The sequence below is a fragment of the Ursus maritimus genome, unplaced genomic scaffold (genome assembly GCF_017311325.1).
Source record: "Ursus maritimus isolate PB19 unplaced genomic scaffold, ASM1731132v1 scaffold_5, whole genome shotgun sequence".
NCBI lineage: Eukaryota > Metazoa > Chordata > Mammalia > Carnivora > Ursidae > Ursus > Ursus maritimus.
Window position 1 is genome coordinate 61,037,427 of NW_024426663.1, and position 26,262 is coordinate 61,063,688.

At 35.3% G+C, this 26,262-nt stretch overlaps 1 protein-coding gene across 2 annotated transcripts in view; it reads left to right on the forward strand.

Moving 5' to 3' along the window:
- The window catches only part of FNIP1 (folliculin interacting protein 1), a 151,367-nt gene that overhangs the window by 86,842 nt on the left and 38,263 nt on the right, over nt 1-26,262 (forward strand). Inside the window, exons 4-11 of one of the 2 annotated variants that reach the window (XM_040622497.1) lie at nt 1,389-1,489; nt 1,902-1,976; nt 7,183-7,274; nt 13,198-13,281; nt 14,450-14,521; nt 19,195-19,330; nt 21,395-21,596; nt 25,541-25,626. In XM_040622497.1, the coding sequence (XP_040478431.1) occupies nt 1,389-1,489; nt 1,902-1,976; nt 7,183-7,274; nt 13,198-13,281; nt 14,450-14,521; nt 19,195-19,330; nt 21,395-21,596; nt 25,541-25,626 (848 nt within the window). The remainder of the gene's footprint in view (nt 1-1,388; nt 1,490-1,901; nt 1,977-7,182; nt 7,275-13,197; nt 13,282-14,449; nt 14,522-19,194; nt 19,331-21,394; nt 21,597-25,540; nt 25,627-26,262) is intronic. The other variant, XM_040622496.1, reaches the window with a different exon arrangement.

Genomic DNA, 26,262 nt, shown 5'->3' on the forward strand with positions numbered 1-26,262 from the left:
TTTTTAAGAAAGCTAGCAAATGTAAATATATAAATTTTTTTTTTAACCCAGGTGGGCATTAAATAAGCAGAAGAGTAGAAGAATCATGTAAAAATAAAAATAGTATGCAGATATGCCTTCACATGTAAAATGGGGGTCTTCAACTCTTTGTTATCATAGGAAGAGTCTTTTAAATATTTTGTTAAAACTCCTAATTTTTTATTTTTTATGGTGAAATGGCTTAATGAAATTTGTGACTAATACTCAATTTCTATCTTAGATAGTTATTTTGGTCCTCTTCCTCATCACTCATCTTATTATATAACTATGTAAGTTAGGAATTGCATTGTTCCTAGAGCTTATTTTGTTCACATGACAAGAAGTCTGAAAGGCCGTCTAAGTATGATACATGGGTTTCAAGATGGCTTTAGAAACCAAGGCATCCTTATCTTTCTACTTAGTTGAGTTAATGTGTAATTGTTGCCTTGTGGTCCTAATATGACATCTCCATCTCCAGTGACTTCTATTTATATCTCATTGACCAGGCCTTTGTTGAATGGATATAAATGCGTAAGTTCTGAAAGGTGATACTCCAACCATTAGTTTAACTTTTTGGATGTAGAAACCAACTCTCAATTCGTCTACAAGGGAGGCTGGGAAATGCATTTTTTTTTTTTTTTTAAATTGGGCACATTGCTGCCCTGAAACAAATTAGACTTCAAAAAATAAGGAATAAGATATTTTGTGGGTAATTAGTGATATTTACTACAGTATCTAATTTGTAACCAAATGGATGAGTTCAATTTTACCTTTTTTCTGACTCCTATGATGACAACTAAAGACATTCAAAGAATAATGGAAAGGAGTAACTTTTAATTGGTTCTTTGAGAACAAGACATTCTAGTGTTTTAAATAAGTCCTTTTAAACAATACAAAATAGATATAAATTACCATGTTTATAGATATCTCTTTTGCATGGTGGGAGTGGTAAAAATTGTTCTGCATGTTCAGTGAATTCTCTTTCTTATTTTCTGTCCTGGAGAAGCATTGCATATGCACAAGACGTGGTTAACAATGTTCGTTTAAGCATTAAACATTATTATGATAGCAAAAACCTGGAAGTAACCTAGATGGCCATCAGTAAGGGGAGCTGTGGGGTTTTCATACAGTAGAATACTATAAAGCTCTTCAAAAGGAGTCTTTGTATAACAATATGGTTAGATCTGTAACACATTGTAAAACGAAGAAAATCAAGCTGTAGAACAGTGTATATACAGTGTAGAGTCACTTTTTCAAAATGTGTGTAGAATTATATAGAATAATTGCAGCAAAGGACTTTTCAGTAAAATTCAGTATTTGAAATAGGTTTTAAATTTTACAGTTTTATTAATGTTATGGTTATTTTTTAGGGTTCTCGGTGCTCTTCTGATGCCAATATGCTTGGAGAGATGATGTTTGGCTCAGTAGCAATGAGCTATAAAGGGTCTACCTTAAAAATTCATCAGATACGGTGAGGGCTTTTCTGATTTTTCATAATCCCTTTTAGAACATGTAACTTCTGAAGATGAGAGAATTTCCTCTAGTCTTCACACAGATTGAGCAAGTCAAATTTATGGTGTTTTGTGGGGTTTATGCTACTTCATGACTGTTGTAACTATGCAGTGAAATCTTTGTGATTTATACCTTTTTTGGGGGGTGGGGATGGGAGCAGGGAGACGGAGAGAGAGAATCCATGCCCAGTGTGCAGCCTGACACGGGGCTTAATCTCACAACCCTGAGAGCAGGACCTGAGCCAAAATCAAGAGTCGGGCACGTAACCAACTAAGCCACCCAGATGCCCATATACATTTTTATTTGTAATAAATTGAGAAGTTCTTTATGTTTTAGTTTTGATCTCTTTCTCTGTCCCTTTTTCTTCGTAGTTCCCCTCCACAGCTTATGCTCAGCAAAGTTTTTACTGCACGGACTGGCAGCAGTATCTGTGGAAGTCTCAATACGTAAGTGATTATGAATGCTGGGCGAAATGAATTATTTAGGATGTGCAAAGTGTGAAAACTAACAGACTCTTCTCAGGGTTGCATCTTAAATTGAGATTTTCTTCCATCCCCTAAGTTTGAAAGTTTATGGAGGCCAGTTTTTTTTTCCTCTAGCTTTACTGAGCTATAATTGACATCCAACATTATGTAAATTTAATTTGTATAACACATTTACTTGATACATTTATATATTGCAAAATGATTATCACCATAGCATTCGCTAACTAACATCTTCATCCTGTCAAAATTACCATTTCTTTTTTTGTGGTGAGAAAAGTTAAGATTTACTCTGTTAGCAACTTTCAAGTATATAAAATAACAGTATTATTAGCTATAGTCAGCATGCTATACATTAGATCTCAGAACTTATTAATCCTATAACTGATGTTTGTACCCTTTGACTGTTATCTCCCCATTTCCCCCACTCTCAACCCCTGGTAACCACCACCATGCTTTCTGTTCCTCTCTGTTCAATTTTGTATATTGCACATAGAAGTAATACCATACAGTGTTTGTCTCTAACTTATTTCGCTTAGCATAATGCCCTTAAGGTTCATTCAAATTGTCACAAATGGCAGGATTCCCTTTTCTCATGGCCAAATAATAGTCCTGTGTGTGTGTGTGTGTGTGTGTGTGTGTGTGTGATATTTTATCCATTCATCTGTTGATGGACAGTTTGTCTCCATTTATTGATGGTTGTCACTAGTGCCACAGTGAACACCTGGGAGTGCAGATATCTCTGTGAGATCCTCATTTCAGTTTCTTTGGATATATATCCAAAAGTGGGATTCCTGGATCATATGGTAGTTCTATTTTTAATTTTTTGAAGAACCTTCATTCTGTTTTCACAGTGGCTGCATCAATTTATATTCCCACCAACAGTGCACAAGGGTTCCCTTTTCTCGATACCCTGTCCACCACTTGATAATCACTTGTCTTTTTGATGTTAGCTATTATAAAAGGTAATACCTTGTTATGGTTTGATTTGCATTTCCCTGATGATTAGTGATGTGAGCACCTCTTCATGTACATTTGCATGTCTTCCTTGGAAAATTGTTCAGTTCTTCTGAATATTCAGAGGAAGTATTAATTTTTTAGTCAGGTTGTTTGGTTTTTGCTATTGATTTGTATGAATTATTTATATATTTTGGATATTAACCCTTTATCAGATAAAGGATTTGCAAATATTTTTTTATTCCATAGGTTGCCTTTCATTTTGTCGGTTGTTTATTTGCTTTGTAGAGGCCTTTTAGTATGATGTATTCCCATTTACTTATTTTTGCTTTTGTTGCTTGTGCTGTTTGCGTCATATCTAGGAAACTGCTGCCATGACCAATGTCGAAGACCTTTTTCCCCGTGGTTTCTTCTAGGAGATTTGCAGTTTTGGGATCTTTTGTTTATGTCTTTAATCAATTTTGAGTTCATTTTTGTGAGTGATGTAAGATAGGGTTCTAATTTCATTCATCTGCATGTGGTTATCCAGTTTTCCCATCATTATTTATTGAAGGCACTATCCTTTCCCAGTTAAATGTTCTTGAGTCCCTTATCAAATATTAGTTGACTGTATATGCAGGGTTTTTTTCTGGGCCCTTGAATTTTGTTCCATTGGTTTGTGTATCTGTTTTTATGGCAGTACTATACTGTTTTGATTACATTAGCTTTGTAGTATAGTTTTTCTCAGGATTGCTTTGGCTATTCAGGGTCTTTCATAGCTCCATACAATTTTTAGGATTGTTTTCTTATTTCTATGAAAAATGCCACTGGAATTTTAATAAGACTTTCATTGAATCTATAGATGATTTTGGGTAATAGGGACATTTTAACAATATTTGGTCTTCCAGTCTACTTTTTTGAGAGTTTTTTTCAGGGAAAGATGTTGTATTTTGTCATATGCTTGTTCTTTCTTGCTTTCTTCCTTTCTTTTTAAAGATTTTTATTTATTTATTTGAGAGAGAAACAGATAGTGACAGAGAGCACAAGTGGGGAGGAGAGGGAGAAGCAGCTTCCCCGCAGAGCAGGGAGCCTGATGTGGGGCTCTGTCCCAGGACCCCGGGATCATGACCCGAGCCAAAGGCAGACACATAACCAACTCAGCCACGCAGGCACCCTGGTCATATCCTTTTTCTGCATCTGTTGACATGATCATATGATTTTTATCTTTCATTCTTTTAATGTGGTAATTTTCATTTATTGTCTTGTGTATATTGAAGCATCCTTGCAGCCCAGTGATAAATCCCACTTGATCATGTTGAATTATCCTTTTAATGTTCTGTTGAATTTGGTTTGCTAATATTTTGTGGAGAATTTTTACATCTATAATAATCAGAAGAAGTGATCTGTAATTTTCTTTTCTTATAATGTCCTTATCTGGCCTTGGTGTCAGAGTAATGCTGGCCTTGTAAGATGAGTTTGGGAGTGTTCCTTCTTTGATTTTTGGAACAGTTTGAGTAGAATTGGCATTAATTCTTCTTTATGTGTTTGGTGGAATTTCCCAAGGAAACCGTCTCATCTCCTTGGCTTTTCTGTGTTGGGAGGTTTTTGATTAATGATTCATTTTCTTTACTCATTATTAGTCTGTTCAGGTTTTTTATTTCTTCATGATTCATTCTTGGTAGGTTGTATATTTCTAGGAATTTATCCATTTCTTGTAGGTTATCCATTTTGTTGGTGTGTAACTTTATAGTAGTCTCATGATCCTTTTTATTTGTATGGTATCAGATGTAACGCTTCTTTCATTTTTTATTTCATTTATTTGAGTCCTTTCTTTTCTGAGTTAGCTAAAGTTTTGTTGATTTTGTCTCTTCAGAAAACCAGCTCTTAGTTTAATCCATCTTCAATGTTTTTTTTTTCTATTTCATTTATTCTCCTATTGATCTTTATTTCCTTCTAACTAACTAACTTTGGGCTTTGCATTTCGAGGTATAAATCAAGGTCATTTATTTGAGATCTTTTTGGCTTCTTACTGTAGACATTTATTGCTGTCACTTCCATCTTTGAACTGCTTTTGTAACATCTCACAGGTTTTGATATGTTGTGCTTCCATTTTTATTTGTTTCAAAGTATTTCTTGATTTGCCTTTTGATTTCTTCTTTGACTCATTGGTTGTTCAGGAGCATGTTGTTTAATCTCCACATATTTGTGAACTGTCCAGATTTCCTTTTGTTACTGATTTTTAGTATTATACCATTCTGGTCAGAAAAGATACTTGGTATGATTTCAAGCTTCTAAAATTTGCTAAAACTTATTTCATGACCTACTGCGTGATCTGTATAAGAAAATATTCCATGTCCACTTGAGAAGAATGGTATTCTGCTACTCTTGGCTATATTATATACGTATATATCTGTTAGTTCCATTTGGCCTAAGGTATGGTTCAAGTCCAACATTTCTTTGTTGACTTTCTGTCTGAATGATCTATTATTCATTGTTGAAAGTAGAATGTTTAAGTCCTCTACTAATTATTGCATTGTTGTCTCTCTAGATGTTAGTATTTGCTTAGTATGTTTAGGTGCTCTGATGTTGAGTGCATTTGTAGTTTTGATTGTTACATGCCATGTCTTCTCGATGAATTGCTCCTCTTTTTATATGATCATTTTTGTCTCTTGTTACTGTTTTTGGCTTGAAATCTATTTTTTCTGATGTAAGTATAGCTATCTCTGCTCTTTTTTGATTTCCATTTACGTGGATTATCTTTTTCTATTCCTTCACATTGAGCCTATATGTATCCTTAAAGCTGAACTGAGTCTCTTGTAGGCAGCATGTTGTTGGGTGTTATTTATTTTTTTTAATTCATTCAGCTGCTGTCTGTATGGAGTCCAGATTACTTCTCATTTGAGTTTAGTTGAAGAATAGGAAATGTGCCTTCTCTTTCTCTAATTTGCTTCTAGAAGCTATATCTGGAAGTAAAATGTTGACGACATTCCCATGTTAGGATGAGGTATTGATTTTCCATTTTGTAGTGCCATGCTGAGTTAGCGACTGTATGTTGTGCTCTTCAGTTTTCAGATCCCTTGCAGAGTTAACTCTGCAATCAGGAGTGGCCTAGGTCACCCACGGTGGGGCACAAGATTACCACAAGGTATTAATGCCAAGATTAGAAAAGTGAAGCTGAAACAAAGGCAGGCCTGATATTAGAATCATGGGCTACATGCCAGAACCTAGTAAAATGAAGGACTAGGGCTAGGGTGAGGTGTTAGTGGAGTCCAGTGATGGACTTCAGGGCCCAGATCAGAACTCTGGCTAGCCAGAATCTGTGGGGGTTACCCAAAGTCAAAAGCAGCAGGAGGTAGCAAGGAGGCTACTCAAAACTAGAAAAATTCTCAAAAGGTTCCATTAATTGTAAATGTTCCAAAAAGACCTGTCAGGGTTTTTATTAGCTAAGGTTCTAATGCTTACAGCTCTTTATTAACTTTTCTTTTAGGAAGGAAGAGATGTTTTTTCATAGTATTATGGATGCTTAAAAAATACCGATGTTAAAAGTGCTAATTTTTAAGAGTTTAATACTAAAGTAGAAATTAGAGATCCTACATTGGAATCACTGATTCTAGCTCTGATCCTCTCAGTTTCTTCATCTTTTCTAATTTTTTATTGATGGTTTTTAAAATCCCTAGGAGGGCTACTTTGTACTAAAACCATAAAGTAATTTTATTTTTGTTATTTTGAATAATTTACTAACAGGAGTGATACAGTTCATTTATAATGTGTGAATTAATGATACATTGATTTTTGTTCTTGTTTGTCTTTTTTTTTTTCCCCCCCTGCCAGAAGTTTCAAAAATAATTTCAGGTCCAAAATATGAGGGAAAGCTTTACAATTTGAATTAGGGTCAGTAACTTTTTTCTGTAAAGGTCTGAATAGTAAATATTTTTGACTTTGTGGGCTAGGCAGGATGTCTGGTTTCCCAGTCCTACCATTGTAGCATTAAAGCAGCCATATACAATACATACATGGCTGTATACATAGCATGGCTATGTTCCAATAAAACTTTATTTATAAAAACAAGCAGCAAGGTGTAGTTTTCCAACCCCTGATTTAGTGCTATAAACTAATAAGAATACTTAAAACTTAAAAAAAAGTTTTATACTTAAAATTTCATCGAGATATCCAAAGAATTGCCATAAAGAGCATAAAATGAATTTGCAATTTATTGTTTCTTTTCCCCCTTTAGGCTACAAGACAGTCTTGAATTCATCAATCAGGACAACAGTACATTAAAGGCTGATAATAACACAGTTATTAATGGACTACTTGGAAATATAGGTAAATGGTTCCTTTGGTTTTACAAGTTTTAAATAGGTTAACAGTGTAACAAGGATTTGCAGTTCTTTCTTAATAATGTAGATTTTTTAATAAGACCACAGAGTTTGACATACTAGAAATAGAAAAGGAATTCAAATTGGAAGTATATATAACATTTGTATTATTTCAAAAACATAATTTTTGTATATTTGAACATAATACTTATTTTGTATTTGAAAAAGAACTGCTGAAGATATATCTGGTTTGTTTTTTGTTTTTAAGTTTGATGTATCTTTGAAAGTCACTGTCATCGATATAAAAAGTTTTTACCAGCTTTTTTGAATATTTCAGCCGAAGAAGACTGGTGTTACACTTTCTCCCTTCTGTCTTCCCTAACCATAAGAGTAATTTTAAAATGGTGCTCATTTTTGTGACCTGAATTCAGATAGATGAGCAGATATTCAAATTTGATGTTCCTTTAAAGATTTATTAAAATAACAGCTTAGTTAGTAATTTGGATAGTTGGTTGTTGTTATTATTTAAGTTCAGCATTCCGAAGTGACAGGCTGTTCCTAAAATTTCTAGTCATTTGTTTTACCCTACGATGCTCAACTAAATTGATGGTGGCCATATTCCTGGTACGTAAATATTTGTAACATGCTAGAATGTGGACAGCAATTAGACTAGGATAAATATTTCTCTTATTCTTTATTTAGTGAGAATTTTTATTTAGAATTGATTTTAATAAATATTAGTTATATATGTAAGTAGGAAACAATTTTTCTTCCAACTTGAACCAATATTGTATTATTTTTTTTATAATTCAGGTTCATTCAAACGAGCAACCATTTATTCAGCAAGTAGCGTGGGCTAGTTACAGTGTTAGGCATGTACTTTTGAAACTTGCACATTTTGGGGAGCCTGGGTGGCTTAGTTGGTTAAGCATCCAACTCTTGATTTTGGCTCAGGTCAGGATCTCAGGGTTGTGAGATCAAGCCCTGTGTCGGGGTCTGTGCTCAGTGGTGAGTCTGCTTGAGATTCTCTCTCTCTTTCTGCCCCACCCCCTACTCGCACACTCTTTCTCTCTCTCTCTTAAAATAAGTGTTTAAAAAAAAAGAAAGTTTGCACGTTTTTTAGAAAAATACAGGAGTCCTGCTTTTTCATAACACAAATGGTTAGTTATTTCATTGGTTTTAATAAAGTAAAAATGTGACAAGGAGATAACTGAATCTTTTTTATTTATAATTTATACTTTTCAAAGCTCAAGAGGTTAATTAAAAGCTACCTACTTTAGTAATACAAATCCATTATCACTTATAACAGTAAATTACCTTATGGATGCTAGATATACTCATCTTCTCTGTTTTAATACAGAATAGGAAATTAATCCATTTAACAAAGTATAGACTTTAAATAATGAGTGGCTTTTACTTGCACGTTTGTAATTGTGAATCAAGGATATTTGAGTACCATTTCTTATTTTCTTTACATTCCCAGTTAATCAGCAAATACTTATCAAGCACCTGTTGGATGACAAGCACTCTGCTAGGCCCTGAGGGTACAGCGGTTAACCACAGACGCTCGCTGCCTCAACAGATTCATAGTTAGTGTGAATCACACAAGTGATACAACAATTATAGTAGAGTGCAGTTAATTCTTGGACATGTTAAAGAGCATGGTGTGATAGAAATGAAGAAGAGTACCTTATCCAGTCCTGGAGAGTGCCAGACTTTCTTGAAGAAGTGAAGCCTAACCTTGAAGGATTAGCCCTGTGTTTGGGGACAGAAATATTCTAGGAAAAAGCAGTAGTGCGTGCACAGACCTAGGTGCAAGAGATGATAACGTGAGGAAAGAATGTCAATAAATCAGTGTTGATGAAGCAAAGAATAGGAGTAAAGAAAGTTAAAAGAAATAAAAAAGTGAATAGGAGGTTGATGACAAAGGGACTTCGGGCCATAGTGAGGAATTTGAACTTAGGCTTTAAGCAGTTAGGTAACAGTGAAGGTGTGTTAGTTTGGGTCCTCTACCTGTTTTTTAACTGGTGCCAAGACACGATTAAACATGCAAGGATAATATTAGGAGAAATGACAATGTGAGAGAAAATGAGGAGGGAGGGAGCTGGGAAAGGTCAAGAGAGCCCTCACATTGTGATGCAAGTCTGACTCCAAATGAGAGAGAGAAATAGAAGATTGAATGGAAGTGTCCTATCCTACCATGCAACCCATGGAAGGTTTGGTAAGGCCATTGACAAGTCTTTGACTAAGTCAGAGTTCTTTGTCACATGTGTTATTGTGCCTGCCTTACTATTCCTCTGTGATCAGTCACTGGCTAGGAGCAGCCTATGGGATATGTGGCCTTGCATAAACATCACAATAGGTGTCAGAACACATCAGCTTAGGGTATTTAGTCAATTATACACACTCCTTATAGCGGGAGATCTTTGTGGTACATTCTGAAGGCAACCACAGAGGAGTTGTCAGAATAGAGAAATATGATCAGATTAGCTTTATATCTGCAAAAGAGTATTCTGATTGCAGTGGGAAAGGATTCAAGTGAACCAGTGGGATTGAGGAAAAGATCTGTATTAGAAGGGTCCTTCTGATAATCCAAGTGACAAATAATGGAAACCTAGAATAAGACTGTGTCAGTGAGGACAGAGAGTTGTTGAGAGGTTCAGTATGGGAAATAGAGTGGACAGGGCTTGGTAATTAGATGGAAGAAGAGAGGAGAAAGGAGGAATCAAGTGTGGCACTTTGCCGCTGGTTATATAATTGCTTGCATATTGGTGCCATTCATTGGAAGGAACAGAAGAAGTTAGGAACTGGTGATTTTAGGTTTATGTATGTTGGAATGGAAGTATTGGTTGGTTATTCAAGTAAAGATATCCATTATAGTTTGTTAGTAGATGTAGCAGTAGTTGCTATAACATAAAAATTAGTGAACATATAATAATTTTAAAGAGCAATAGAGGGTTTTTTTTTTTCAGTCATGTGAGTTTCAAAACGGTATTCCCCATTGATTAACAATTCTTCTCCAAGCAGTGTTTCAGAGGTCCAATCTCCTTCCTTCTTGGAGCTCTACCTTCTTCATCATTTGGTTTCCAAGGTTGTGCTCAGCTGCACGAAGCCAGTGGAAAGGAACTGAGTATGGAAAAGACACATCCATTTCATAACCAATCTCAGTCTGAATGTGACATATATCAGTTTTGTTCACATTCCATTAGTGGTAACTAATCACATGGCTTCACCTATATATAAAGGGATTTGAGAAATAAGATCCCAGAAACTACTTGATAAAAGAGAAGGGAGAACACAGTTCTTTGTTGGACAGTTAGCTGTATCTACCATGGATTTGGAAGCATTAGCTTGTAAATGATAAATGAAAGCATAAGAATGAATGAGGTGACCTAGGAAATGTTAAAGAATGAGAAGGAAAGATTGTTGAGGATAGAATCCTGGGGAATGCTGGCTTAAAGAAGGAAGGAGTAGGTGAAGAGAAGCACATAAAGAGGATTAAGGTAAAAAACCTAGTGTTTAATCATTGGGAACTGTTGAAAGTGTAATTTAGTCAACGTCGAATATATAATAAGGTAATATAAGAGTATGGACTGCATTAATCAGTAGGAAGCCTTTTGGTGGCCTATGTGAGTGGTTTCAGTGGGGAGAATAGAAGCCAGAGTTGAGGAGAGACTCAGAGGTCATTCTTTTTTTTCCAAGATTTAAGTGGTGGTTCTTTTTGGTCTCAGGACCCCTTTACTCACATAGAAATTATTGAGGAACACAGAGAGCTTTTGTTTATGTGGGTTACCTTTATTGATGTATAATGTATGAAATATTAAAACAAAATTTTAAAACACTTATTAATTCATTAAAAAAACAACTTTATTCATGTTAATATAAAATAGCATGTTATGAAATGACTGTTTTCCACGAAAAAAACTTAATGAGGAGAGTGGCATTGTTCTACATTTTTGCAAAACTCCTTCATTTCTGGCTTAATAGAATACAACTTAATCCTCATATCTGCTTCTGCGTTCATTCTCTCGTAATATGTTGTTTTGGTTGAAGTGTATTAGGAAAATACAGTTTATACAGACCCCTGAAAGGATATTAAGGACCCCAAGGAGTCTTTAGACCACATTTTAAGAATTATTGAACCATATAGTCTTGGGTATATGGAGAGAGTAGTTTTGACTGTGCTTTTTAAAATTTTTTTGTTTTTTTTTTTTGAGAAGGGGAGAGGGGCAGGGAGAGAGACAATCTTAAGAGGCTCCATGTTCAGCGCGGAGCCTGACGCGGGGCTCCATCTCACAACCCTGAGATCATCACCTGAGCCGAAATCAGGAGTCGGAGGCTTAACTAACTGAGCCACGCAGGTGCCACTAGTTTTGACCGTGTTTAAATGTTGATGGAATAGGAGGCTAAGGAGGGTAAGGTTGGAGATTAAAGTGGTAAAGTGAGATTTTTGAAGGTCCTAGCTGACATAGAATTAGCTTTGGAAGGGAGGGAGGGGGTGGGTCCCTAGCTCTAGCAGGAAGGAGGCAAGGTGGGCCAGAATTTGATTAAGTTTGAAGAGAAGGTGGTAGGAAACGGGAGAGTTCCTATCTGGTGAATTCTGTTTGTGTGCACACATGCATATGTGGGAGACAGTCGTACATATCCTGAAAGTAAGGAAGGAGGTAGGTAGGAAAGGAGTTTAAAGAGAGTAGATAAATTTTGAAGTAGCTAGAGAGAATTGAAGAAAGAGCTGAACAGTTAAAACACAGAAGGATTATTGCAAATGCGCTATAATTTTAGAAATTCTTGTTATAGAAAAATAGCCATTAGCAATTTGAAAAATACAATTGTCACTTGTTAAAACAGAAAGCCCCCTATTCTATCCTAGGTAATCTCCTAGGTGGCTCTTTAGGCCATCTCGATTAAGCATAGCAGGCAACCCAGCTGCTTGCTTCTAGGCTGTGTGTTGCCCCTTTGGGTCTTCAGACTGCATTTGGTCCAGTGTGTGGCAGCTGTATTTTCTGGACAGCTGGGAGTCTGGCCCTGATGGGTGCGTTGGTGTTCCTGCTTCTGTTGTGGCTGATCTTTGGTTTAGGAACTTTGGTTTCTTCCAAAGTTTAGTTACTTTGTAACTTCACCAGGTTAGAAAAACCAAGTTTCATACCCATTTGTCAGTAGATCCTTTTTCTACTCTTTGTTATATGTTGTATTCTCTTTTCTCAGCCAAGCACTTAGGTGGTTTTCTCTTTACTCCAGGGGCAGGAGAATGCTATAATCTTAAAACTGACTTTTTGGGGTGCCTGGGTGGTTCAGTTGGTTAAGCGTCTGCCTTCAGCTCAGGTCATGGTTCCAGAGTCCTGGGATTGAGCCCCACATTGGGCTCCCTGGTCAGGCGGGAGCCTGCTTCTCCCTCTCCCTCTGCTTCTGCCCCCCACACCCAGCTCATGCTTTCTCTCTCATGCACGGGCTCTCTCTCTCTCGTGCTCTCTCGCAGACAGGTTCTCTCAAATAAATACAATCTTGAAAAAAAAAAAAAAACCCAAAACAACCCTGACTTTTTAAAAGATAAATTTATTCGGCAAATGTCAAATTATTTAGATAACATTACTGTGCTTTTTTTGAATCTTTAAAAGCATTGTTTTAGGTTAGAAAGGATTGAACATTTAAAATAACTTACCTTTTATAGTAGAAGGTTATTTTTATTATTATATACAGATTTATTAGTAAATAGGCATGAAATTGTTGTTTGACATAAGCTATGACCAGAGGGAAACCATCCTGTTTCAAAGAAGGGAAGCCAGCTTGAATTACTCTTATTTAGTTTGAAAAGTTTCCATCCATATCTGTTGGTCTGCATTTGTGCTGCCTAAGCTCACCCTTTATTCCTGTCGCTTTGTGGCTTCTCTAACAGCCCTCTTTCATATGTATTTTACATTTTTGCCATGTAGGTCTTTCACAGTTCTGCAGCCCCAGGCGGGCATTCTCTGAACAGGGTCCGCTCCGCCTGATCAGGAGTGCCTCTTTCTTTGCAGGTTTGCGATGTGCTGTGTGGGTAGACTAGTTGGTGTGCTCCAGTGGCTAGAATCTGTAGTTAAGCTGTGGAAACAAGAGAGTAGATGAATGCATTTGGGGAGGGTGTGGTTAAAGAAAACGTTGTTTAGCAAGTGTAAGAACTTAATTCCTTTCTACTGAGTTTGTTCTTAAAACTTTCCAGAAATTTTCAGTTATCAGTAGAATTGACATTTTCGTGAAATTTCAGTTTGTTATGATCTCATTATAAAATAATGATTTTAACTTTAGAATCCTAAACCAGATTTTAGTATGAGCATTATTTCTTATAATACCAGCTAGAATTTCTTATGTGACACTCTCTTGTTTCCATGGCTGAGTAGCTTTCATGTACTCATAGTTCACCAATTGCAGAAAATGTCCTCTGTTATTATTTTAAAATTTCTGATCTGTGTTATTTCTTAAGAACGATTTCTCTTGGAGCTAAGATTTAGATGAACAAGCACCATTATATTGACCTGTAAAAGGCATATGTGAGTGTATTTGTTTATATAATTAAATTGATGATTGTAGAGTGTATTTATGCCTCTATATCCAGGGAATTGTATCTAACTTTTGTTTTAATTAATATTTATTTTCCTTACAAATATGACATAGGAATAATACATATTTATTACAGAATATTTGAAAAATATGAAAAATGGGCAAATTTTATTATTAGCCATTGTGTCAGCTAGAATTAACCTTTCTAAAAAAAACCCATAATTTAATTTGGATCATACTTTTCAAAGTGTTTTCTTAAAATTTTTATTTTGAGGAATTTTTAAACATACCTTCATATTGCAGAATAGTAAACCATTATATACCCATTATTTACCTCCAGGAATCATTCTTATTGTTCAGTAGCATGCTTTTTAGTAATTTAGTAGTGCATTGTGAGTACCTTTCTTTAGTGATCCCCTGCTTTTTTAGATATTATATCCTATTTTCATATTATATGTCAGTCTTCACCGAGATCTCAAAGCTTGTTCAACTGAATAATAGCTCTTGGTGTTGGGTTTGTGCCATGCTATTGAAAAAAATAAAGGAATGCAATGAGATGAGCATGATTTCATTTTGCTATATAAAAGAAGCAACGTCACCCTGAATAGCATTATATGTTTTAACTGACAGTTTTGTCTTAATTCACAGTTCACAGCAACCCAATGGACATGCCTGGAAGAGAGCTGAATGAGGACAGAGACAGTGGCATAGCACGCTCTGGTAATACCAGGTTTATGTGTTAATCTAGTTTTCCTATAAGATCACTGCTAGCCAAAGTGATTTTTATTTTTTCCTTTATCATCCAATTTCATATACACAGTTTGTTAGTGTTAATAGTAGCCTTATACGAATTGTAACTACAGAAAGAAATATTTTAAATTTAAAATTTTCATGTTTACTGTTACATGTGCCTGGTGGAACATGGCCTAGATGAATGGACATTGGGTTAGACTTAGCCAATGTAAGTAAAAAATACTGCTCAAGAGATAGCTTAAATAGCATAGTAAAAAAAACACATTTGCTTTAATCTGCTTACTCTTAACTGGAGTTTTAACTTGTCAGACTGTCTCTTGCCCAGAAAAGCTTAGGCGTTTTGAATCAGTGCTATATATAATTGCTTTCAAAAGTGGACTCCCAAAATATGGGCTAACAAACCTTTATTGAAACATGCAAGAGATTAAAAAAAAAAAAAAAAAGAAAAAAAAAGGTAAACCTCACATTCTACCTTTAAGGAGCACAGAGTTTACAAAAAGAGCAGTCAGGAAAATTGTCCTGCATTGTGTGATGTGTTCTGATAGACCGGTGCAGAGAGGTTTAGGGAAAGGAGACCTAACTTAGCCTGGGCCAGGGGCAGGGTGCCAGTAATGCTTTACAGAGGGATAATACTTGAGTTGTGTTTTGAGCAGTAAGTAGGAGTTATCCAGGCAAAGGCATGGAAGAAGGGCTTTCCAGTTAAAAGGAAAAGCATTTGTCAGGGCCCAGAGATAGCGTAGATGAAAGGAGTATCTTAGGCTTGCAGTATTGTTAGGTATGAGAAACTTCATCCACTGTGGTTTATCCATATGAACTGTCACATTATATGGCTTTGCTGTCTAAATTGTTTATAATTCAGTTTTGAGCATAGATGGGAAGTCCAAATTTACCAGTATTGTAATCCCTAGGTATGCATTAGAATAACAAGAGGTTTAAAAAAAAAAAGTTTTACATGCCTGAACTTTACTCCAAGACTGTCATGTAGCCTAGAGAAAGGCTTATGCAACTGTATTTGAAAAACAAAACAAAATGAAAAACTCAGTACCTCATTCTGATGGACAGCTGGAGTTGAGAACTACTCTAACATGAAGCATCTTGATCTTTCAAATAATCTCACCCTTCTTTTCTAATTGAATTTTTTATTTTTGTCTTAGGAACTGATATAGTATATATTTCTTCTAATACTCATTGCTTTATGTAATCTAGAGATTTAGTTTTCTCTTCTGTGACAGGAATTTAGTTCTTGTTATTTTATCCAAGATTTTGAAGGTGATAAATTAATATCTGTACTTCATTTTCTTTAGCTATAAATTGAAGGGCCTGGCTGGATTGATTTGTAAGGCTTTTTCAAGCCATAAATTCACATACACCTTTTAAATTGTGTATTTTCTTCTTTTTCCAGTTGGGTTATTTTTAATACCAGAATTTGGTAACATGTAGTTTTTTTTTCCAAATTTAGATTAGCATTTGATTTTTCACTGAAGCCATACCCAGGTTAGTTATACATATCTAGTCTTAGACTACAAAGTTTTAAAATACTTACTTATAATACTGATAAAAATGTGGTTTTCAAGGACGTAGTTTAGAATTAATTCATTGACGATCCAGATAGTTGAATGGCACATAAAGCTTTTCCCTTTATCATTGAATTTGTTAGCGAGAATTGAAATGAACAGATCTTCATAATGACATTCTCTTAGTTTTATATATCTATATATATCTTCTGATGTGCTTCCCTGTTTTTGATTACCTCAGAAATTTTCAGTATGTGGTTGTAATTATGAAGATGGGAATTTAAAGTATTGCCAAACAAAAGCAAGCCCTTAATGTCTTTTCCTCTCTAGATCCAGCACAGAGAAGGGGAGGATTCCTAGTCTAAGGGAAAGCAAAGGGTTGTAGCTTTTGACACTCCGGGCAAGAAAGAGTTTCTGGAGAGAGGGGGTTTTGGGAAGAGAATAATCCTCACAATTAGGGGATTGCAGCAATTATAATCATAATGGGTTCAATTGGAATGCGTCTGTCACCCCGTAGAATGCTCCAGAGAGTAATCTATAGGATTTTCTCTTTTTGGAGCTTAGTAGGTATAGTTATGACTATTATTGAAAGGGGCTAAACATTCAGAGGCTTGGCTACCTATGCAGAAGCAATTCATGAGTAAAGTTGACCCTTGAATAATGCAGGAGTGAGGGGTGCAAATCTCCCCTCCCCCTGTGCAGTAAAAAAATATGTATATAACTTTGAACTTCCTAAAAACTCAACTGCTAATAGCCTGCCTTTGACTGGAGGCCTTACCGATAACATGAACAATCAATTAACATATATTTTGTATGTTATATGTATTGTATACTGTATTTTTACAATAACATAAGGTAAAAAAATGTGGTTAAGAAAATCATAAAGAAGAGAAAATACATTTACAATACTATACTGTATTTAGTGGGAAAAAAACAAAACGTGTAAGTGGACCTGCACATTTCAAACCCATGTTGTTCAAGGGTCAATGGTACTTTTATTTTACTTTTATTCTTTTTATTGAAGTATAGTTGTAAGTATAGTTGTAACACACAGCGTTACATCTGTTTTAGATGTACAACGTAGTGATTTGACAACTCTGTATGTTATGCTGTGCTTACCAAAAATGTAGCTCCCATCTACCACCATACAACAGTATTACAGTACCACTGACTCTTTNCCCTACACTGTCCTTTTTATCCCTGTGACTTATTCATTCCGTAGCTGGAAGCTTGTATCTCCCACTCCCCCTCACCCATCTTGCCCTTCCCATCCAACCCCCTTCTCTCTGGCAACCATCAGTTTGTTCTCTGTGTTAATGGGTCTCTTTCTGCTTTTTGTTTGTTTATCTTGTTTTTTAGATTCCACATATAAGTGAAATTATATGGTATTTGTCTTTCTCTGTCTGACTTACTGCATTTAGCATCATACCCTCTGGATCCATCCATGTTGCCTCAAAACGCAATATCTCATTCTATTTTATGATTGGGTAAAATTATATACATCTTCTTTGTCTCTCATCTGTCAGTGGATACTGGGATTGCTTCCATATCTTGGCTATTGTAAATAATGTTGCAATAAACTTAGAAGTGCATGTCTCTTTTTAGATTAGTGTTTTTGTTTTCTTTGGGTAAATACCCAGTAGTGGAATTACTGAATCGTATGGTATTTCTGTTTTTAGTTTTTTGAGGAACCTCCATACTATTTTCCATAGTGGCTGTACAGTTTGCATTTCCACCAGCAGTGCATGAGGGTACTTCTCTTCATATCCTTGTCAACACTTGTTATTTCTTGTTTTTTTTTTTTTATTCTAACCATGGTGACAGGTGTAAGATAATGTGCTTTTAAATGACATCTTCAAATGATATTCAAACACTAATTTTCAAATATAGCTTTTGTTCTTAAAATCTAGCTGCTTCATTAAAACAGAATCACATCAATCCAGCAATTGTACTCTTGTTTACCCAAAGAATATAAACATATTAATTCAGAGGGATACATGCACATTTATATAGTTTACAATGCATATTTATAGCAGCACTATCTACAGTAGCCAAATTATGGAAACAGGCCAAGTATCCATCAACTGATGAGTAGATAATGAAGATTTGGTATATATATATGGTGGAATATTACTAAGCCATAAAAAAGAATGAAGTCTTCCATTTGCAACAACATAGATGGAGCTACAGAGTATTGAGCTAAGCGAAATAAGTCATTGAAAGACAAACACCATATGATTTCACTCATATGTAGAATTTAAGAAACAAAACAAACAAACAAGGGGGAAAAATGAGAGAGAAGCAAACCAAGAAACAGACTCTTAACTACAGAGAACTAACTGATGGTTACCAAAAGGGAGGTGGATGGGGGATGGATTAAATAGGGGTTGGAAATTAAGGCATGCACTTGGTGTGATGAGCAAGGGATATTGTGTGAAACTGCTGAATCACTATATTGTACAACTGAAACTAATATTATACTGTATGTTAACTAACTGGAATTTAATACAAACTTTAAAAAGATAAAATAATTTTAAAAATCTGAATCACATCATCCTTCTTTTAATTTAAAGACTAAGTGTTCAGCTAAGCTAGGGGACAGTCTCATGGCCAAAGAGATAATGCTTTTATCAAATTAGCCCTTTCTTCTGCAGTGGGGGTGGGAGTAAGAATATAAAAAGGGGAATGTCTCAGAGTCTCTTGCCAATGCACTATTAGTATATATGATTTTTCTCATCTGGGACTTTGTTCCAACAATGACATTATTTTTTTAAATGAAAATTTTAGAAGCTCATGAAGCAAAATGGAAAATTTGAGTCACTACTGTTAAATTTGTTAGAAAGAAATTTATCTTGGGGCACCTGGGTGCCTCAGTCGGTTAAGCTTCTGCCTTTAGCTCAGGTCATGATCCCAGGGTCCTAGATTGAGTCCCTCATCGGGCTCCCTGCTCATCTGGAAGCCTGCTTCCTCCTCTCCTTTTTTCCCTCCTCCTCCTTTTGCTGTCTCTCACTACCTCTCTCTCAAATAAATAAAATCTTCAAAAAACACAAATTTATCTTTATGCTTGTTATTATTGACGTATTTTTAAATACTTACGTTATACTTGTTTTTATTTTGACTTGACAGCATCTCTCAGTAGCTTGCTTATTACACCGTTTCCCTCTCCCAACTCCTCACTTACCCGAAGTTGTGCCAGCAGTTACCAGCGACGTTGGCGACGCAGCCAAACAACAAGTTTGGAGAATGGGGTATTTCCTAGATGGTAAGTTGGAACCTTCCCTTTATAATAAAACTGAATAGTTCCTTAAACATAATTCTGAGTGGTTATTTTAGAGCCTGGGCTATGTTTTGTGTATTTTAAGTCTTGAAACTTTTAAAATTATTGGTAGTTTTAATCAGTATTAGTGTATAGTTCAGCGGCATTATAATTACCTTCACATTGTTAGGTGTCACCATTCATGTTCAGAACTTTTTTATTTCCCCAAACTGAAGCTGTACTCATTAAACAGTAACTCCCCTACCCTTGGCTCCTGGCATCCACCGTTCAAAAAATTATTTTTTGTCTCTCTGAATTTGAGAAATACTCTGGAAACCTCATATAATTGGAATCATACAATATTTGTCCTTTAATGTGTAGCTTGTTTCGCTTGGAATGTCTTTGGGATTCATCCATGTTGTTGCATGTATCAGGATTTTATCCCTTTCTAGGGCTGATTAATATTCCATTGTATGTATATATCACATTTTATTTATCCATTTATCTCTTGATGGACATTTGGATTGCTTCCATCTAGCTTTGCTCAGTGGCAGCATCATAGCCAATGAGGTTCATCCCAGGTGCAGTTACTGCTAATTGGATTGCTTCCACCTTTTGGCCTTTGCAAATAATGCTGATATGAACATGGGTGTACAAAAATCCTGTCTGAGTCCCTCCTTTGATTCTTTTTGAGTATATACCCAGAAGTGGAATTGCTGGGTGATAGGGTAATTCTATGGTTAAATTTTTGAGGAAATTACATATTGTTTTCTACAGTGGCTGTTCCATTTTTACATTCTTACCAGAAATGCACAAGAATTCTAATTTCTCCACATTCTTTCCAATAGTCATTTTCTGTTTTTTTGATAATGGCCCTCCTAATGGGTGTGAAGTGGTATCTCATTGTGGTTTTGATTTGCATTTCACTAATGGCTAGTGATATTTCATATGTTTTTATGTGCTTATTGGCTGTGTGTCTGTCTTTTGGAGAGTGCCCATTTTTCATTTAGGTTTGTTTGTTTTTTGTTGAAGTAAAGGAGCTCCTTTTATATTCTAGATATTAATCCTTTATCAGACATATGCTTGGCAGTATTTTTTCCCATTCTATGGGTGGTCTTTCCATTCTATTGCCAGTGTCTTTTGATACACAGTTTTTAATTTTATGTAGTCCAGTTTATCTCTTTTTTCTTTTGTTATCTGTACTTTTGGGTGTCATATTCAGGAAGTCATTGCCAAATTCAGTGTCATAAAGCTTTTACCCTATGTTTTTTTCTAAAAGTTTTATAGTTTTAACTCTTCTGTTTAGGTGTTTGATGAATGTACTGCATGTTTTGATTTTTCAGTTTTTCATGCTTGTAATTAGGCAAGTTAATTCATTCTTGAAAGATCTTTTTTTTAGTCTATGTTAAGCAACTATAGATAATGCAGATTCTTGTTTCCTCTTTTACTTACTCCCTTTCGTCCTTGACTTTTTAAATTTTATTTCTGGAATCAAAAGGAGAGACGCAATTAGATTGTAGAACAGTGAATTATATCAGACTCATCTATAAACTGAAAAATTCAGGCATTTTTAGGTTGGTTATGAATTGGGGGTTATCTCCTTTTTTAGTGACTTCTATGTGAACAGAAATGTTCCCAGTCTGACTCTCTCTCTCTCTTTTTTTTAAAGATTTTATTTATTTATTTGACAGAGAGAGACAGCCAGCGAGAGAGGGAACACAAGCAGGGGGAGTGGGAGAGGAAGAAGCAGGCTCTCAGCGGAGGAGCCCGATGCAGGGCTTGATCCCAGGACCCTAGGATCACACCCTGAGCCAAAGGCAGATGCTTAATGACTGAGCCACCCAGGCGCCCCCCCCCCAGTCTGACTCTCTCTTAAAATTTCTTATAAACATGAGCATGAAGAAATAGCCAGTAGATTTCTTGAAGAGATAACAGTTGATATGCATTTTTGGATTTACTTGATAAAACAGAAAAAGATCTTCAGGTACTCTACATTTACTTAGCAAGGAATTAAATTGTGAAGTTAATAATTTTTGTATTTTTTTAATTAAGAAAATATTTATTTTAAAGGTCTATAGAAGAAAGCTTTAATCTGTCAGATGAAAGCTGTGGCCCTAACCCAGGAATTGTGAGGAAAAAGAAGATTGCAATTGGGGTAATCTTTTCATTATCCAAAGATGAAGATGAAAATAACAAATTTAATGAATTCTTTTTTTCACATTTTCCTCTCTTTGAAAGCCACATGAACAAACTAAAGAGTGCAATAGAACAGGTAAGCATAGTCATGTTGTTGGTTTGTTTATGTCCTTTATTTTCCTCTGAATCTTATTCTCCTAGTTTAGTATTATGTTTATTCATTTGGCAGAAAAATTAATAGCCACAGTGCAAGTATCCTACAAAGTGCTCTGAAGATGCAAAATAGACTTCAACTTTTTTCAAGGAACTTACTACCTAATAAATGTTACAAAGTCATTCATCCATTCATTCAGTAAATGTCTGAGGGCCTGTGATGTGGCAAGCTCTAATCTAGCAACTGAAGATAATATGGGAAAAAAGCAACACTCCGAACCTCATGAGACAGCAGATAAACAAATGAATATATAAGTTTTTTTAAATTTTTAAATTATTATTATTATTTTTTTTTTTGAGAGAGAGAGAGAGCGTGCATGTAGAAGCAGAGAGAAGGGCAGAGGAAGAGGGAGAGAGAGAATCTTAAGCAGGCTGCACGTCCAGTGCAGAGCCCGATGCAGGGCTGTATCTCATGACCCTGAAACCATGACCTGAGCCAAAGTCAAGAGTCAAACGCTTAACCAATTAAGCCACCCAGGTGCCCCAAATACATGATTTTTTGATGATTATAAATGCTTTGGAGAAAAATAAAACAGGTTTATAAGGAATGATGGATGGAGTTATTCTAATTTTTGTTGGCTAGTCATGAAGGCTCCTGATAAAATGACATTTGATCCAGAGATATGGAAGAAGTGAGGTGCAACTATCTGAGGGAAGAATTTTCCAGGCAGGGGCAAAGGCCTGTGTCAGGAGTAACCCTGATGCTTGAGCAAAGTAAGGAGGCCAAAGAGGCAGGTTAGAAGTAACTTCAGATTATGTAGGGACTTTCAGGATACTATTGTAAGAGCACTGGCATTTACTCTTAAGAAAGACGGGAAACCATTAGAGAGTTGCAAGCAGAGGAATGACATTATTTATAAGGATCACTCTTCCTGCTTGTGAAGAATAGATTTCTGGAGGCAAAGGTGGATGCTGTGGGAACCAGTTAGGAGGCTGTTGCAGTGATCCAGTGAGAGATGGTGGATACTCAAACCAATTTAGTGATAGAATTGATGAGCAGTGGTTGGATTCTGGATATGTTTTTTGAAAATAGAGATAATAAGATTAGTTGATGGACTGAATTGGGGTGTACGAGCCAACAGTACAGGTTGGCTTGAGATTTTTCACTTGAGCGGTAAGAAGGATGGAGTTGCCAGTACTAAAATGGGAAAGATTAAGATGGAATAGATTGGGTGGCGGAAAGTTAGATGTTTGTTTGAACAAATGCCTCTTGGACACCTAAGTGGTTATATGAGTCTAGAGTTTAAGGGAAAGGTCCAAGCTAGATAGTCATCAATGTATTGATGGTATTTAAAGCCATGAAACTGAGGGGTAGAAGAAAGAAGAGGAGATCCTAGGCTTGATATGTGGAGCATTTCAGCAGTTAAAATTTGAAGAGTTGAGAAAGAACCGTAGAGGGAAATGGGATTGGCCATTCAAATAATAGGTAAAACAAACAAGATAAAATAATTTTTTGAGGGGAGCTAAGTGAAGGAAATGTTTTAAGAAAGTAGGAGTGATCAATTGGGTCTCATGCTGCTGAAAGTGTATGTAATACAAGTAAGAAAATTGTGAATACAAGATAGAACACAAGAATAACTAAAAAAAGAACGACAAGCAAAGTTGTTCATAGGAAAGGAAAGTGACTTCCTATTGAGAAATGTTTCATTTGGACTGCATCTTAAAGGATATGTAGGATTTTTTAAACATAAAGCCTTGAAAATTGGATATAACTAAATAGGAAGAAAATTGATATACACGCCACCCAAAAATAACTCTGTAATATTTTGCTGAAAAGTCTTCCCAGACCTTTTCTATGTATATTGTATTTTTACTTGATTGGGATTGTTCTGTGTCCATATTATTTTAATGATGTGTCTTTTTATAAGAATTCATCATTGTAACATATACATTTCTCTTGTCATTGTAAATTGTTCTTAAATATATTTGAGAGGATTTCCTCAAGTAACAATTTTTCTGTTAAGTCATTTCTACTTTTTCACAATTACAGCTACACTGTAATTAACATTGTGATGAAGTTTCCATACTATTTTATAAGAAGAGATTCCCAAGAAGTTAAAGTAATGAATCAGTGGGTGTAACTAAATTCTTAATCCTGTTGACAGAATGCAGAAGGGAAAGGATAGAAGAGAGTTAGTGTGCGGTATGGCTGGCAGAAGTAATGGGAACCAGACCACAAAGAATCTAGTATGCTTGCCAGAAGTTTTGACTTTGTTGTTAAAGCTGTCTCCAAATTGTGCTTTGGGAAGATTAATTTAGCAGTACGTTTTTTAAGAGAGTAGAGTAAGAGGCTAGAGAGAGGAAGACCAATTAGAATGGTCTGGAAAGCAAAGGATGCATTTCAATAACCTAGCAGTGACTGAGGCTCATCTGCCTCTAGAGAATACACTGATGTTTGTTATTCACATTAAATCTGTCAAAGGACAAACAGATCGTTAACAATATATCTTCCCTTGAACAAATGAGTAAAGGGCATTTTCACTTACTTTTTCAGAAGTTAGACCTTGGTGACATTTTCTTCAGTTGGCGGCTGTCCCTTTTTGTAATCTGATGTTGCCAAAGTCAATACACATAATATTTAGCTATGGCTGAACTGACATTTTGAGTTACTGGGAGAATTGTTTCAAGTTTTGTGTAAAACTTGAAATATTCAGGCAATATATAGAACTCATTAAAGATTACTTTTTAAATGTTTTAATGCTTTGACTATTTTATAACTTTAAAGTGTACATTGTAGTACTTACAGTTGTTTGGATATTTGTTCAACAAGTTTAACATCTCATGTCTTATTATAGCTCAAAGATAAAGCTTAATGAATGAATACCTTTATATAAATAAACAGAACTTAATTAATTTTAAAAGTTCTATAGCTGTTAAATAATGATAGAATATAGTAAACACTAGACCATCCAAAAAAGTTTTCTTTTAGGGCCAGTTGCGACAGTATCACTTATTTGTTTTTTTTTAATGAAAATATATAGATTTTGTTTCTGGGTACCTTCGGAATTATTTTGAAGCTTGTGCCACCTTTTGAGATCTATACTGTAATTTTCAGTTTTTACTGCTGGTAAAGTTAAGAATAGTGTTCAATTCTAGCTAAAGAATATTAATTTTTTTTTTAATAAATTGGGAATCTCAACAGTTTGTAAAAACGTAAAATTTCACTTTTACATTATGAAGCTATTGGATGTACATGAACATGATTTCTGGCCTTAAAGTAGTCTGACCTTTGAAATATATATTTAAAATTTTTTTTAATTGATTTTTAATTACGTCAATAATGCAGAAGTCCATTCTCTTTAAAACATCTAAAAAGTTACAAAGTTCTTTTTTAAATTCATATCCTAGTCATGATCTACTTTTTGTCCACCTAAGGCGAGGCCTCTCAACCTTGGCTAAATATGTTTTTAAGAAAGCAGATATTATTGATAACTTGAGATATCTTTCAGTAGAATACTGAGGTTTTAGATTTTTAAAAAGGTTTACTTAACAAGCCATTATCTGTGAAAATACTAGAGGAAGCCATGAACTGTTGTTACTGAGTTATCGTTGTATCTTGCTCTGTATATATTTTAAAAAAAAAAAGGTAGTTTTATGTAACCCAGAAGCTGTCAACATCAGTTTCTTTTTGTGTTGATATTCTGCCATTTGATAGTTACAATAAGAGATTTAGCATTTGAAAAATTTGAGTTTTGTTATAATTGTTAATGATGAAAGGTATGAAAAAGAAAGCCACTGTAAATGTGTGTGCCTTCCTTACGTGATGATAGAGTGTTGTGGAAATAAGTGACTTTGTCTTTCACTTTTTTTTCTCCCATTTTTGGTCTGTGATCAGTGTTAAGAATTAACTGTTTCATTGCTTCCAAGGCTATGAAAATGAGCCGGAGATCAGCTGATGCCAGTCAGAGGAGTTTGGCATATAATCGAATAGTCGATGCCCTAAATGAATTCAGGTACATATTCTCCAGCTTTTCATAATTTCGAGTTGTCTAGCAGTGTATACAGGAAGATTTATTTATTTTCTTTAGCTTATTCTCATAAAATTTAATTCTTTAAATTTCTTGGTCTCATGGACAAAAGGGTATAATTCACTAGGTCACTGGCTTCTGTTACTAAATATCAAATGTCCTAGGGATTCAAGCACATTTGGGATTCATCAGTGGTATTATTTTTAGTACCAAACCATTACAGAAGCAAATATGACTAGAGGAGACCCTTATTTCCCAGAGAGATGCTTTGTCCTCTCTCTTGGGTTAAGTGTTACCAGTTAAGGTTTATTACCAGTAGTTTATGTATCTCATTTTTAGAAAAACTGGCTACATATTTGTTCATTAACGAATGTGTGGTCCCATATTGGGGCAAGGATCTTCTAGATTATTGGTTTAAATGGACTTTACATTTTGAAGTGAGAGGCCATTTTAGCTTGTGCTGTTTCGGGATTGTTATGGTAAAACTTTAGGCATGTCATACACATCCAGACACTCACACACACTGACACACACACATCTTTTGTTAATGGAGATGACTAAGGAGTAGTGTATTTAGTAAATTTGACAGTAAGGGAAAACCTATGTTTGTTTTCAACTTTG